General features: G+C 37.3%; 1 protein-coding gene across 1 annotated transcript; it reads right to left on the reverse strand.

The window, feature by feature from the left end:
- Window positions 1-294: 294 nt before the first annotated feature.
- On the reverse strand, window positions 295-16,918 carry LOC306855672 (TNF receptor-associated factor 4-like). The gene is made up of 7 exons (XM_079394475.1): window positions 16,591-16,918; window positions 10,385-10,436; window positions 6,989-7,093; window positions 4,387-4,548; window positions 3,969-4,130; window positions 3,723-3,878; window positions 295-1,135 (listed from the first exon to the last, which is right to left on the reverse strand). The coding sequence occupies exons 1-7, from the start codon at window positions 16,731-16,733 to the stop codon at window positions 488-490; spliced, it is 1,428 nt and encodes a 475-aa protein (XP_079250601.1). The 5' UTR covers window positions 16,734-16,918; the 3' UTR covers window positions 295-487.
- Between the last annotated feature and the right edge of the window lie 370 nt (window positions 16,919-17,288).

A 17,288-nucleotide genomic window follows, 5' to 3' on the forward strand; every position in this document is an offset into this window, starting at 1 on the left:
TGATCCGGAGTTCATGGAGCGGAAGCACATGAAAGTGTGACATCAGTAGTGAACAGCCAGCCTTGAAACTGTGATTCTCTTCTCACATGAGAGTCAGTGTGATTCACTGATTAAAAGTTCAAAAAATAAGAAGAATTTAAAACAGTTACACAGCAAGATAACAAAGAGTTATATAATAATTCTATAAATCATATAAAAGAAATAATAAATAATATAAATATTTATAGGGCCATGCACTATACACTATAAACAAATTCACATAGTTTCATAAAAATAGAGCCATTGGTAATTTTTAATGTAATGTTTATTTATTTGAAAAAAAAGAATTATCACAGAAAAATACATGTAAATGACACTGAATTTGCATTTCTTATCTTTCTCAGTCTCTAAATATCCTTCATTTATGTTAAAGCCCTGATTATCTTTAAACAAAAAAATCTTTACTTTGAATATAAGCAAAATGGGCCACAAGTGCTTATTTTTCACATTATTTTACATTCATATATATAGAGGCTTTAATGAAAATAGCGTTGTCTCTGATATAGTTTATTTTCCTCATCTCCTCATGGGAGAGGAACTTTGGGTAGCCGAAGCCCAGCATGCTCTCATCAAGACAACCCCCACGAACACTTCCCAGGGCTCCAGGCCGTGGCCTCTGGAAGTTCTTCCAGGTGGGATCTGGGCTGAAGGTCTCTGTGATGTGCTGAGGTTTAGTGAGTGCCGGGTCGCTCTGATCCAAGAGCGAGAAGGAAACACGGTAAGGGAAAGGCCACTCCAGCAGCCCATCATACTCTCCTGGCAGAACACGAATGTAGATTGACAGGTGAGAGCCCTCGCCACTACCGTTCCCATTGGGAAAGGCGGACACTTGTAGGCGGTAACCATAGTTATGGGAATAGAAGGCAGGACTAAACAACTCCAAACTCCCTGAAGTCCTGCTCTTAGCTTCCTGTAGCCGTTGACTGAAGTCTTTGAGCTTCCAGAGCAGCGTGCCATCTCGATTTCCAGAGAGTTCCTCAACTGCTTGCCGGAGTTCCCTGAGCTCCAGCCTCTGGCGGTTCACCAGACCACCAAGAAAAGAGAGGTGGGTGTGCGTGGCCTCCTCAAGGTGTCGTCCCACTGCAGTCTTAGGGCACTATTGAACAGATTCGAGCAGATAGAGAAATGTCATGACAGAAGAGGTCATGATACATTATGATATTCATGTCCTCCTTTAAAGGGGTCATATGACGTTGCTAAAAAGAACATTATTTTGTGTATTTGGTGTAATGCAATGTGTTTATGCGGTTTAAGGTTAAAAAACATTATTTTCCACATACTGTACATTATTGTTGCTCCTCTATGCTCCGCCTTTCTGAAATGCGTCGATTTTTACAAACCTCATCGTTCTGAGAAGCGAGGCGTGCTCTGATTGGCCAGCTATCCAGTGCGTTGTGATTGGTCGAATACCTCAAGCGTGAGACGGAAATGTTACACCCCTTACCGTATTGTGATGCTGTGTATTGTGCGTATTGTGCGACGACACAAAAACAATGAAACCCATTATAAACGAGGCATTTGTTGCATCCAGTGGGGACATAATTACTGATTATAATGACTTATGCTGTCTTTTTATGTGTCGCGTTGCATCGCGCCGCGTAAACATTACCATGTCTGCATTTGTGATCGGAGAAATGACAAACAACAAGCACTACTTTACACCGCTCAAAACTCGCTTTTGAATCGTCACTGGCAAATTCATTGAATTTGAAAACATACTTACAGGCTTTGAGTCAGAAGTGCCAGACTGTCCTTGCAAAGTTGGAATCGCTCCACTTTATAGAAACAGCCTTTGTGCAAAGCCGGCAGGCTACTCCCAGGTTCAGGAAATAGTCCTCCACAAAATGCGCTGCACACATTCTAATATTTGGGTTGTACTGCTCTGAAACAGTGAATACAACTTAACCACTGATTTCTAGTTGTGTCCTCTTTTTGAAGCCCAAACAAAGTACTTTTGCTTTCACAATGAAACACACAGCGTCTCCAGGACATGGCGCCGGCGGCAGCAACAATAATACAGCGAAAATAATAGTTCCGCCTTCCGACGTGTGGGGGGCGTGTTTGAATGAGTCGTTTTAGGGGGGCGTGGCAGAGTCTTAACTTTGATAAAGAATATCTCTTTGGCTTTGAGACTTTAGTCTTTGCAACTTCAGGAATCTTATCTATCAGCTTGTAACACTCCAAAGAGAAAGGAAAACTTGAAATCGCATCATATGACCCCTTTAAAAAAATCTTGGGATTTTTTGGTTACATTTTGTCTCTATAGAATGCAACAGCGCTCGCTTAATTTTTTTAGTGGCCTTGGTTCCAGAAACAATTGTTCAGTCATTTTTCCCACAGGAATATTTTAAAAAGGCTTTGTTAACAAGCTATGAACCAAACCAACCATATATGAGATGAATCACAATACTTTTTAAGTTTAAAAATCAGACAAAAGATAAAGGTAAAACTGTGTACTTGATGGCTTTAATGAGAGCAAGAATGTAAAGAATACAAGATATGCGAATGACAATGAAATTAAAAACAATTTCCCTATGGAGAAAATGAATGTGATATTTACTTCTGTCACCCAGCTGTTGCACGCTATAGTATTTTTTCCTCTTTATTTTGATCTGCAAAAAAAAAAAAAACTTCTCAAGGCAACACATGAGAAAAAAAATTGCTTGCTAGTTATCAATTACCATTTTTCTTTCATATGAGTCTGAAGTCTGAATTATTATATGTACACTAAATATACAAGCTGTATTTAACATATAATTATGTGTATGTATGCATATTTGTTGATTTCATATGCAAGTTACTGTACCATACTTGTTTGTAAATTGAAACTGTTTAATAAAGTTAAAATTTTTTAATAATTGGCAGGCCGTACCAAACATGGTCACTAGGTGCCACTACCAGAAATCATGGAATACAAAGCTTACAATATGACAGAATATCAGTGTGATGTTATCTGTTAATAATACAATTACAAAAACAAAGAATAAAATAAAAATTGCTTCAATTATTACTTTAAGAATTGTTTTATATTTTATATAAATAATTTTTATAGTTGTTAGTGTTTTATTTTTAACTAGACAAAATAGTTGTGGTGTAACAATACACTCACGACAGGATTTGGTTCGATACACAATACTGATCTCATGACACAATATTCTCGCGATACTTTAAAAAAATCTAAATATAGTTAAAATGTTTTTTTTTTTTTTATGACTTCTAAGACATATGATAACCAGTTAATTAAATGTACTGTTCGTTAACATGCTAAATTGGGTATTCCATCAGAGGTTAACTTTAATAGGCTTGGACTTGGCACTGGTCTTTAATGCACAGGGCAATGGTGATACTAGAACAGAAATATTTATTATTCTATTTAATAAATATTGAAATTGATTAAATAATGTATTTTATTTGTAATATATTAATAATAATTAATAAACATTGAAACTTAAATGTATGAACATTTGGGTTTACCATATTTGATGTGCCATTACCATATTTGATGTTAAATAAAATTTGTCAAAATGTCATTTTGGTTGAACTATATAGGATATATATTGTCACCATCCACAATACGTATTCCTGCATTTTTCTATTGCGATATATTGTGACCCAATATATTGTTACACCACAACAAAATAGTATGGAATTTAAATTTATTGGTTTTCGGCGGTAGATCATACCCTATGTTTGCAGCCAGCCTCCTTAAACGGGCAAAGCACCATCGCAGTGCTGCATCCTTCCTTTACATGTGCCATTAAAGTCTCTCGAGTGATTCCTGGTATGCCGCATCTGTTAGGGCACTGCATAGGGAAGCGTGGGCACTGCTGCTGATGATTCTGTGAACATAAAACACCTATGAATACACTCCCTTTACCATAAAATGAATGCATAAATAAATGTAGGATGGCAGCATATAGTCCACTGACCTGAATAGTGTCATAGAGGAACTCATTTTTGCAGTATCTGCAGGGCAGTTTGCGTTTGGGACACTCGGACACAGAGTGCTGGTCCAAGAGTCTCCGCACCATACGAGCACCACATTTATTCTCACAGTACACACTCTCTTCTGGACAAACACCCTGGTGATTCTGAATGAGGACAGAAAGGGACATCAAAAATTAGACATGCTTGCATGTGTCAGATCTGTGATGCAGTATTGAAATAAAGTTAAATGTAGAAATTAATAGAAGCCTGATTTTTACAAATGGTTCATGTTAATATTAATATACTATTACTAAATTACAAATATTACTAAACTTAAATGATGTATTTGTATGATAAAGTCTCAGAAAAGGGACTTGTGATAATAGCAAAACAACAATGAAAAAACTGCATGAGTCCGACCTCATATGCCTCCCCAGTGAACTCGTCACCACAGTGGTCACAGTGTAGTTTTCTCTTCGTGCAGTCATGCTGCAGGTGCTCCGGCAGTTCGCGTCGCAGCAGCTTCACGGAGCAGCGGTTTGGACACGACACCACGTTAAACTCACACACGGACAAATGGGCCTGGAGGAGCAGTGAGAGATTATGGTGTTTCATGTTTTTGAAAGATGATGTTCACCAAGGCTTGCATTTATAGTACTTGATCTGGGCCCGTATTCACAAAACACCTTAAGGCTAAAAGTAGCTCATAACCTGAAGATTTAGGAGAAAATCTTCAAAAAAAATGGGCAGGTCAGTCCTAAGTTTTTGCTCTAAGAGTATTTCACAAAGCGTTTTAGCACTAAATCTGTGAAACGAGTAGTGAAGAGGACTCCTAAGTGGACTCCTAAAATGGCTGTGGCCAACAATCTGCCTTGAAAAGTAAACATTTTAGAAACATTTGACGATAATGAGTTATAAAAACATAATGCCTTTGGTTTTGGAGGTTATCTCAACTCCAAATTTTCTTTTGATTATATCTTTGTTTTCAATAACCAGTTGGGCAAAACTTTTTCGTTTGCATGTCTTACTATCTACTCTGTTGTAGCAATTTATAATCAAAAGGGAATTGTATATAAATAATTACAATTAATTATATTGGCTGACAGTAATAACTGTAGCAGGAATAAATTGCCATCAACTAATCTGTTCGTCCAGCGAACATTCAGTGTAAGTTCATATCAACTCTAAGAAAGGATATTTTCTTGGCCACAGAATATACTTTCCTAAGTATTAATACACTAGAGCATGTAGTAAGGATCAAAAATCTTAAAGGGACATTAATTTGCAAGGCAGAATCAGAAACTCCAACGCTATCTCACGGCAATTCGTACGTATTTTACGAGGTGGCTAATTCGTACGAATTCATACGACCTCACTCGTACGATTCAGTACGATTTGTCTAAACCCCAGTGACGGGTAGGTTTAGGGGCGGGGTTAGGTATAGGTCATTCGTACAAATTCATACGAATTGGCAACTCGTAAAATACTTACGATTAAGCAAAAATCGTATGAATTTGTACGAGTGAGGTCGTACGAATTCGTACGAATTAGCCACCTCGTAAAATATGTACGAATTGCCGTGAGATCGGGCTGGAAACTCATGTAATTTGTGCACAAGAGTTTTATTGACTAAACACTAACGCAAACTAGTCAAACAAACAAACATACAATCACTCATACATGGGGAAAGGGCAAATGAGAGTTGATGGATGAAACCATCAGGAAAACCAGAGAATGCAGTTATGGAAAGAGTAATTTAACCACCTGAGTAAAACCATCAGCACAGTTTATAACGGGTTCTATAACTTATACCAAACCTCTGTTTCGTTGAGTTAAATGTACGATACTTGCAATGCCTTTGGTCGTTGAACGAGTGTCCGGATGCAGTCCTGGAATAAAGTTCTGATGGTTGTAAGGTTTGGTGGTGTTGGAGTTCTTCAAGTACTTCCGGGTTTGAAGGGTGATGAACTCCAAAAGATGTTATTCTGGCTTGGTGGTAATTGGGAGTTTCTTCCCAGGTAGAAAGAGAAAAAGAGCTAAGAAAGAGATCTTCTGAGATTCCTAGGATCCTTTGTTGAATGGAAAGTCAAGGCCGCCAGGCCTGGCACAAACACTTTTCCAGTTTCAGAAGAGTTCTAGCTCACATCCTCATCTTATATACACAAATATACACAATGACCTAAAGACGTGTGTTCATTCAAAGAAAGGTTTTTCTATGAATTAATTAGAGAAGAGTCCATTTTTATGGCATAATGTCTCTTTCATAAGGGGAAATGAAGTGAGTTGCTCTGCCCGCATTCCTTTGAGCAATAAAACAAGTGTTATCAGATGGGTTGCCATGGAACCAGAGGCCTGTTCTGCCGCCTTAGGTGTTAGATGCATTTTGGGGGAAGGGTCCACGGACCCTCATAGTTGGCTTTTTGGGTTAGGTGAGGGGGCATAAGAGATTATTTGTTAAATATAACCAATAGTTGTGTGTCTGATTGGTCCAAATGTTACACTGTTAATTAAAAGGCTGTTTATATGCATATTCACTAATTGTTTATGAGAAGCATACATAAGAGACTGACAATTAGTTGAACATGTACTTGTTTATTTAGTGACACTCTACAATATTTCTATGAATAAATCTCTGACAGAGACTATCAGCCAATCACTGTGTGCATAGTTAGTAAACATGCTGACATCATCCATAGCAACAAGGTCAACCCCACCCTTGCTCTTAGCTTAAGACTTCTCTCTATTCCTTAGTCAAATGTGTCTCAGCAGCTTTGTGAATAGGTTTTAAGAGAAAACTCTTAGCTAACAACTTTTACTGCTCTTTAGAGAACTCTTAGTGGTAAGATAAAATGTTTTGTGAATACAGGCCCAGAAATACAGTGAAAACAATAATACCATCTAAAATGTAAACACTTTTAAGAGACTTCAGGAGCCATATACAAATTTCTTAAATCCTACAAAGATGTATGTAGAAATATGTACAAATACGACTGAGATTTGTGTTTGTATGCCGTTTGTTCACCTGTAGGAGCTTGTTCTGTGCGGTCCAGCGGCAGCCCTCCTCACTGTGGATGCAGCGGATAGGCAGGGAAAGAATCTGCTGTTCCAGCTCCACATCTGGAAAAATCTACAGTCAGAATGACAAATTTATTAGATTTATTAGAGTAGAACATATGAGAGCATTTGACAAGCATGGAAGTTAAGCAATAAATAGAACATGAACAAGATTGCTGTTGTTCAGCACAGCTGTGTGATTACTAGCAAAATTGGGCATGAGATATTGCTTTTATACAATTCAATAAACAAGATATCAAAATTCAGTAACTTGTATTTTAGACACAAAATTGTCAGTGAGGTCTATTTTTGCTCTGCCGATGAAAATATTTCCAAATGAAGTCGCACACAATAGTGGCGTTTCTGAATGAATTAGGGTTGTTCAACAAATCACTTGAATGAATGATTCAATGACTGTTTACATGCACTCATAATGCGAATATAATGAGATTTAGGCAATATGGAGATAAACTTTATCTCATGTAAACACTCAAACTGATGTGATGAAGCTTACATTGTAGTAACCATAAAATGTGGTGTACGCCCATTTCAATCACAATAAACAGGCATGTAGAACACCTCAATTGCATTATTTGTGCTCTGACTCTGACGTACATGGATCACATGTTTTTCACACAGCTTCATGAATGCGTGACATTCAGAATTTTTCCCATCAATCGCTTGACTCAACACAACTCACTACCACAAGGTCATTTATATGTTCCCAGGGTACTATGTTCCCCAGGTTTAAATGGCACATAAGGAATGAATGATGCATTTATATAGCGCCTTATTGTGTATTGCTGTACACCCAAAGCGCTTTACAATCATGTGGGGGGTCTCTCCTCAACCACCACCAGTGTGCAGCATCCACTTGGATGATGCGACGGCAGCCACAGCACAACGGCGCCAGTGCACTCACCACACACCAGCTACAGGTGGAGAGCAGAGAGGGAAAGAGCCAATCAAGTGGATGGGGATTATTAGGAGGCCATGATAGACAAGGGCCAGTAGAGGGAATTTGGCCAGGACAGGTTTAAATGGCACATAAGAAACACATGACTATGTTACCAGACTATAAAATATGTTCTAATCACTGAAAGATTATATCAGTGGTTTTTGATAATTTAACCAGCTTCATTGAACATCTACTTCTCACTAACAACTTTCCAAAATATTTTTTTACAGTCCTCCACAAAGTCGCTTCTCAACACCAAGTTCAGTAAATCAATTAATGGGTCTCTATCTGAGTTTTTCTACTGAATTACTATGAAATTTCACTTTTTTTATCCTGTGTTAGGTTAGGGTTAGGGAAAATGAGTCCTGACTTTTAAAATTTACTTAATGTGTGTTAACAGAGCATTAAACTGGGAAACATATAGGACCCTTTTTATGTGTACCTTATGTGCCATGTAAATCTGGGAAACATACTGTAGGACCCTGTGAACATTGGTATGCTTCCGCTGCCACCAGTCTCTGCTTCGTTCAGAGACGGTGTGTAGAATATAATAGCAGCACAGACAACCACAGTTGCAGCAGCATTGCTGTAACATTTTAGTTTTCATCACAGCGCTGAATAGCCATCCGATAACGCATAGTCCATATGTTTAGCTTTTGAATTAAGCAGATTAGAACCATTTGTGCTCATCATTTGTGCTGTGCATTGGGGTTTGTGAAGAATAGCAGGGAAAAAAACACATTTCTTAGCAAACAACCGTAAGAATGTAAATGGGAGTGAAGAGGTTTACTCGTCTCATTTTACTACTGTGGCGGGAGGAGCCAACGACAGACACAGTGAGTGTGGCGTCAAGCCTCGGAGAGGTTTTTATTAAACAATAAAATGTACAAAAGTGTCCAAAGGGGGAAAAGTGTCCAAATAAACGGGGAATCTGGTGTCCTCGTTGTGCCGCGGGGCTAGTGAAGGAGGGTAGTGTTCGTCAGGGAAGGGTCCAGGGAAGGGGCGGAGTCCGGTGGCCGCACGCGCTCCCCTCTCGGGGCCGGGAGCGAGTGGCGGCGGCGTCTCTTGTGCGGCTTCGTCCATCTCCTGGGTTCCCGGCGCTTCTGGGGGATTCGGCGGCCCGGCATCCTGGCCCGTCAGCCGCCTAACGGGTGCGGCAGTCCTTCTCGACGCACCCTTCCTGGACCCACGAGGACACCAGCGTGCATGCACGGGGAAGAGACCGGTCTCCCGAGGAGAGGCGCGTTCGGCATTTAACGGCGGCGGTGATGAGGCTCTATTCACATCAGGTGCGCCTCATCACACGCCGCCAGACCTGGCTGTTTCAGCGCCCCTCCTCTCTCACACACCCACTCCCGTCGGGAGCCTTGTGAAGGGCGGCGAATACGGGACGGGGTGGTGATGATAGAAAGGGGGGAGGCAGCCGACTCGTCACACTACAATTAAGTCTTTACTCTGATAATTGGACATAATTGCATTATTGGTGCACATGTAAGCATAGTCAATGACTCATATTACTAGTGGTGTAACAATCATACAATGTAAATTTCAATGTTGTTGGACTGTGTGCCAGAGGTAGGAAGTCAACAACAAGCCACGTCCGAATCCAATGATCACAATCACATCACATCCTGTTTGCTGAGATACCTTCACTTGATTGATTTTTGAAGACAGCATAGCATGTATCATTCACTGCCTGTGATTTCCCACTGTCCTATGTGTTCAGTTCTATTACAGTTGAGCTAAAACATTTTTTTTTTTTTTTTAAAGATGGCGGCTAAATATTGCAGTTGGTAGTCAGTTTGTGAGTAAACCCTCTTGAAAAAACTAGCATGCTGGTTAGGAATGTTTTAAAGCATGGCTGTTGGTTTGAGCTGGTTTAAGCTTGTCCTTAGCTGGGCATGAGCTGGTTTAAGCTGTTCCTTAGCTGGTCATGTGCTGGTCCTAAACTGGTCCTTAGCCACTATAGCTCCTGCTCAGGACCAGCACATGACCAGCTTAAACCAGCTCAAACCGGCAGCCATGCTTCAGAACACACCTAACCAGCATATGCTGTTTTTTTTCAACAGGGAATGTATCTTTTTGACCAACCTTTCCCAATTTTGATGTAATTTCTAGTGAGAAATTAGTATTTTAGTAATGAAATATTCACTTTGTTATCACCAAAGCTCTATTCTGTTACAGATCACTAAACTATTATGCTGCATCAATAACCTGTCCGAAATCAGTTTTGGGAGTTACACTGCCTGCAGAGTCATTGCCTGATAGGGCAGCAATGCAACAAATCAGCTGCCTAAGATTTTGGATGCTGTCACTAAGTTCAGTTAATGGACATCAGGAGAATGATCGTCCTTTGGATGAAATCAGAAGACATCTGAAACTGTAGTGTTATGAGGGTGCACTTACTTTGGCATAATCCAGCGGCAGATGGTCCTCTGGGCACTTGAACACACCTTCACTATAAAAATTTAGCAGAGAAAGAAATTATGACAAAGTCAGATTCCTGAAAGTTAATGATTCACATACATTCTGAAAGCTATGTTGTATATTTTGGGAAAGACTCCCCATGGTAAATGTGTTGTTTAATATGTGTTCAAATTACAATGTCAACAAATAAATGCTGGTTGCCTATTACTAGAGCATTTTTTACGATGAAGAATTTATGTATTTTTTGCTCTCCTACATAACGGAAAGTGGCACTTACACATGAATGTGTTAGAATTTCATTTACATTCGATTAATTTTTACATTATACAGTATGTAGTGGGTTAAAAAGCAGTTCACAACTGCCACCGACTGATGCCTCCATGTTATAAAGCCGAAATGAATCACAGCTGAACTGATTTGACAGGAACTTCAGAATCACCTCCCACACCACAAATTGATGAAGGGCCTTCAGGAGAATATGAGTGAATCATCCATCTGGCACGGTGACGTACCCCAGCATACATTATATGAGGAAGCAGTGCGGCCAACACAACACATATTAATAGAGCTGCGATCTCTCCATTACGTGTGACACAGAAGCACATCGTCATTTCAAAATCCTATGGGGAATTTTCCCAAAAGTCCCATGGAGCTTCATAAGAAGATGGAAAATGTGATTGCTGCATTTTTTTAGGCAGATCAGAAATTTCATGCACGTGCCATCTCGAGGGTTTCAACCGAGTGGATTTTGAATGCATTTTTCAAAATAAAAATGTTTTAAAATAACTTTTCATCTTAATAGTTTTATTTAATTTTTTTCCTCAGTTGGTCCTGTCTTATCTTGTCTAGATCAATGAATTAGTCAGAACTGCAAATGATGCCCCTGAAAAGTAATGCATCATGCCCTTCAGGCAGATACATGCTATATCATGTTAAAAATGCTGCTAAATAAAATCACAAATCCTGTGCGAACTATTGTATGTTTCTAACAATATTACTATAAGGTGACAGAGAGAGCATATGTACTGTATCATACTTGCTCTGAATACTTGCTAATGGTTACATTTTAAATCACTGCATGCATTGCCTTACACTACAGCAATCCAATCCACAGATTTACATGTGAATTAGTAAATTAATAGTCTAATTGAAAAGCATGTGTTAGTCTAATAGAATGTGCATGGAAAAGACTGTCAATCAGCATCCACAGGATAACACAGGACAATGAATGTAATCGTTTCATTCATTACACCTTTGAGCAATATAACTCTGTGTTATGACTATGAGACTGAGAAGACAAGGCATGGAATGCTAAGAATGGGTCTTAACCCAAAACTGTGCAGTTGAGTAATACTACCAAATAAACTGACTCACTGCATACTTTCTTTTCACATTAATTCCTTTAGGCTGTTTTTAAATCACAACACTTATTAAAAAAAATCATAAGAATTCTGTATTTTGATTCTTATTATCTTTTAAATTAAAAGGGTTAGGGTAATTTTTTTATATAAATTTTTTTTTTTTTTTTAGTTATTTTATGTAAACATTACTATGTAAAACGTATAGATACAGAAAGCACTACTCTGTAGTCTGAGGCATTTTGTGTCACTCCGACATCTTGCTTGGCCTGTTTGGCGTTTATTTATTACTACTCTGTCTAAGAAGCAATTATTTTTAAGTGATAGCCTACTTTCCACACAGACAATGACCAAAGCTATTAAATTATTTAAAAATAAATAAAAAATGCAAATGGTGAATACACCTCTTTTACGATTAAAATATTTTCATTTTTGAACTAAAATGATTTATGTGATGTGTCTAAAAACTGAATTTTTAAAAATGAAACTCAGTGTAAAACCATAAATGTTACCTTTGTAAACCCTTAAGACTGTGCGTCAGCAAGTCCTCTTCACCCCTGCTCCCAATATTTAATACATGCATAATACATTTTTGTAATATTTTTTTTTAATTAGAAGGTTTGTTAGATTTTAGATGGAATAACCCTGAGAAAACTTCACGATGTTCATGATTCAATAATTTAGATATATCATTTATACTAATGTTCAAATACACTGAAAAAAATGATTCATTGAATTTATTAAACATTTTTAGGCAGCGGCTATTTGCACTAAGTGTAAATAGCGATAGATGCTGTTTACGCTAAGTGCAAACCGCAATAGATGCTATTTATACTGAGTGCAAATAGCATATTTTCTTAGCGACATACTTTTTACACTAGGTACAAATAGCAATGGATTCTCAAAAAACTCATAAATCCAAGGGACTCGAGTAGTGTGACACTAAGTGCAAATAGCTATAGATTCTATTTACACTATGTTAAAATAGCACGATTTTCTGCTATCTATACTACTTATTGCAAATAGTGGCAATTATCTGCACCTCAGTATTGTAGTACATTATAAAACAGTACGCAATAATAACGTATTGAGTGTAAATTATCATTTTAATTCCAATTATTAAATGAATGCCACCTTATTGGGACAATAAAGCCCTCCCTACACCTACCCTAACCCTACCCGATACTCTGTTTTCAAATTTTTTATTTTTTTCTTCATTTTCATTGAAAATAAATGCCTTTCCGATGCGATAGGAGATTCGAAAAGGGACAAAAAAAGTTGGGGTTTGAACTCCGGTCGATCGCGTCAAAAAGCACACGCCTTAGCATCATCACCAATATTTCATGAGTGTCTTTTTTCAGTGTTGACTGTCCCAATCACACGTTAGTGGGTGGAGTTAGTGGAAATAGCCTCTGCCAACAAGTTAGGCCATTTGCACTTAGTGTAAATAGTAGAGATGGGGAGTCGACTCCAAAAGAGTCGATTCCTCGACTCTCACTAGCCCTAGTGTCGGAATCGACTCCAGGTCAGGAATCGACTCCCAGTGTCGAGTGTTTTTTTTCAAGTTCAACACAGCAACAGTTCATTATAACGAAAAGATTATAATGAATGTAAAGATACAGAAATTAAAACAAAAAGATAAAGAAATGAGAGGAAAAAATAAGTAATGCCAGGAAAACAAAGAACAATAATGTAGTTTTTTTCTGTTGGGTCTGTTTTGCGGCTCAATCAATCATGATGTGGTTCAATACAGTCAATTGGTTGTGATTGGCACAAAACACTGCAGTAGGTTTTACGAACCAATCATGTACCAGTCCTCAGGATGAGAGTGGTGGTTGATTGAGTGATACTGTTGAGTGATGACTGTTTTTGAATCCAGTAACGTTAAAATGGCAACCCCGACCTCAACAGTGTGGAAATATTTCAACCAGACCGAAGACAAAACTATCGTTGTGATATTTGTAAACGTTGCTTAAAATTCAACAGTTCAACGTCGTGCATGTGGAAACACTTGAAAGCGTTTCATCGAACAGAACTCGCATATTTATGAATAATATATGATGTATTATAGTATGTGTAGCAACGCTGTGTTTATGAAATGCAAAAACGGCAATAAAACTGGTAATGTATTGCAATCAGTCATTAAATATACTTTTTTATTTCATATAGGCATTCTTTGTTTCTTGTCTGTGTTGATTAATTTTTCAATATTAAACATTTTAATAATGACCTTTACTTATTTGTATACAAAATTAGACGTTTTCTACAGAAGAGCTTTGATATCTATAATTTCCAGGTAATGTATGTAATCATGTAGGTTATCCCTAAACAAGACATTAAAAGACAAGTGCTGTGTAAATAAGAGTATAGTGTTTAGTGTTGTACTTCTGAAAACTGAAGGGAGTAAATTAAGTGTATAACAAAAACTATGTAATGCTTTGTGTGCTTGTCAATTCTTATATATGCATCCTTGTTTCCTTTCCTCTTACCTCCGGATGCGAGGATGGAACATTAACATTAGTGAAATGGCATGTACTCACTCTATATGAAGTTCATTTTCTATTATTAAATGACAAGTGCATTAAAAACTATTATTAAACAACAGTTATTATTGGTAATAATATAACTAATATTTTTCAATGTTAAACAAAAAAAGTTAAAAAATAAAGTTAAACAATGCTTAAGTTAAAGTTCATAGCTTCACTACATTAAAATTATATAAAATAATATACAAAATAAATAGATAAATACACTGTCTAAAACAAGTCTGCTTTTACAAGTTTAATGATTAATACTAACATATTGCACACTTAAATATGATTTGAAGAAGCTGCGATGTGAAAAGGAGGGGGATTTATAAGGTTTAGTTGATTAAACATTTTAGTATAGGAAACATTTGTATCCTCGCTCTGGACTCCTCAGGAAGCCTCCTCGTTCCTCGCCCTCCTCCCGGTGGAATTAAAGAATTTAGATGTCCTACATGAGAGCAGAGCTCGATCGGTTTCAGGGTCGTAGGACATACGAGCGAGAAGTGAGGAAACGAGGAAGCATATTGAGACGCACCTTCTGAATCCTGACCCTATTTTAATTCAAAGTAAATGGAGTCGAGGAGTCGATTCCACCGACTCCAAAATTAGGAGTCGGGAGTCGGAGTCGACTCCAAAAAAACCGGAACCGAACACCCCTAGTAAATAGACACTCTGGTTTTTTTTTAAGGTAAGCGGTTGCAATCAATTTATTTTAGCTACATTTAAATAAACAAATTTAGTTGACTAACTTTCAACAAAATTAGTTTATTTATATGTAGCTAAAATAAATTGATTGCAACTGCTTACCTTAAATTTTTTTTAGTCAATTCAGTGAATATTTTTTTTCAGTGATGTTGGGTCATTAAGGTTTATAAATGTTTTTGTCTCTCAAATGTTTATGTCTCTTATGTTTATTTATTTAGTCAAAAATTAAGAACAGTAATATTGTGAAATATTATTTTCTATTAAATATTCTATTTTAATACATTTTTAAATTTTCAGCATCATTAGGCTACTCCAGACTTCAGTGTCACATGACCCATCAGAAATCATGAGGTGCGTTCGACTTCATGCAGCACTTAGCAGACCGATCGGCGGCTGACTTGAAGCAGTGCATGCCGGTTAGAAATTTAGTCCGACTTGAACCTGGGCCGACCACACGTCACTGTCACGTGTGGCATCAAAGTACCGCGATAGCGTTTCGAGAGCAGCTGACTCAGCCGGCGCAATTTCTCCAGAGCAACTGCGGGAGAGCTGATGACGACACAGCTGTTTCACAATTGGCCAAATTCACCACATGACAACAACGACGTGTATTTCGGGTTTATTCTGACAACTTCAGTCCTACTAATGCTCATATACGGACTTTCAAAAAAATAAAAATAAAAATAAATTAACTTTTCATGTCATCTTCATCTCGTAAATCATGTTTATTAAAAGATTACAATTATTTTTACTGCAATCACTGTTTTGTTAATTCGTTAAATATAGGTTTGTGCACAGGTTTATTTTGGACCTTTTTCATACAGACCCTTTACAGTATTAAGCTGCATAACCTATTTAGATAATAATTTTTTTATGGAATAAATCAAATGTCAATCTTACAGACTTTTAATATAATGTGGTCATCATGGATTCTGATTGATAGCCTACTAATTGTCTAGTTGCTGGGTTCATCCATCTTCACTTGCATGTGATTACTGCCAACAACTCTGGCTGGATGTCAACTTAATGCAACATTCAGATCACTTTCATAAACTGTTTATAAAAACAATACTTATTACATTGAACCTTTACTCACTTTCGTTGCTCATTGTGCTCAATTTCATACTTTATATTATATTGAAATATTGTTGTCTTTGCTGAATAAAAGCATTAATTTCTTTTTCTTTTTTTTTAACGTAGTATATACTTTTAAATTATTAGAATTATACTTAGTTTTTTACTCACTTGAACAATGTTTTACATCCAACACTCAAGTATTAATGTAAGAAATACATTGTGTTTCTTTCTGGTTAGGCTACACCTCTAAACATTTTGAAATATTTATATTAATATGAAATAATTAACGTGTGTTTTAATGTCTCTTTGATCTCTTTCACTTTCATAATTTGTCCCAGATACTATAATGATCTATTATGCTTTGATGTTGTTTTTAGAGAGAGAGAGAGGTCTCACGTTAAAAACTACGGTGTGCAAGTTTAAAAAAAAAAAAACCGCTTTGCATACATGACCATTAAAATGCAAGCCGCCACAGCTTGACCTCGCTTTGATCATCATGGTTAAGAACCAGCTTTACCTGAGGTACTCCTGCAGGCAGGTGTCGCAGAATCTGTGTCCGCAGGTGGACACCTGCACGGGGTCCCGCATCGGCTTCTCACACAGAGGACAATAAAAACTCCTCCTCGGTCTCTCCAGAAACTTTAAATCTAACCCTGGCATAATAGCCTACCTTAGTGTCTTATCAGATTCAGACTGCAAACTGATAAACTGCTGGAATAAATCTTAACAAACAATCTTAACGCAAAGACAAAAAACCCCTATTAGTAGGTTAATCGCTCGTTTATCGATCCAACACTAAACACCAATCGATCTCTCATGACATTTCCGTCTTCAGTAAGGTACAGCAGCACAGGGAAATGTTTACTCATGCCAACTGTTCGTCTGCACTGAAGGCCGCCCACAGGAGCGAGAGGAGGAGCCACCAGCCTCATATGGCCAGTTATTTGACTATCATCACGATTTGAAATCAGTTTTCATTAATATTTTGAATTAACTTTTATTTTTTAAATTTCAAAGAGTAAAATGTAGATATTTTTTTTGTCCGTTTTATTTGTATTTAATCAGCTTTAATTATTTTAGCCTTCATGAAATTATTATTTTTTATTATTTTAATGGACTGTCTGTATAGTTTTTTTTTATTTTTTATAGTAAATTAAATATTTTGCATTTATTATTATTATTTTATTTATTATGTTTTAGTTATTTTAGTGCATC

The sequence above is a fragment of the Barbus barbus genome (genome assembly GCF_936440315.1).
Source record: "Barbus barbus genome assembly, chromosome: 36".
Taxonomy (NCBI): Eukaryota; Metazoa; Chordata; class Actinopteri; order Cypriniformes; family Cyprinidae; genus Barbus; species Barbus barbus.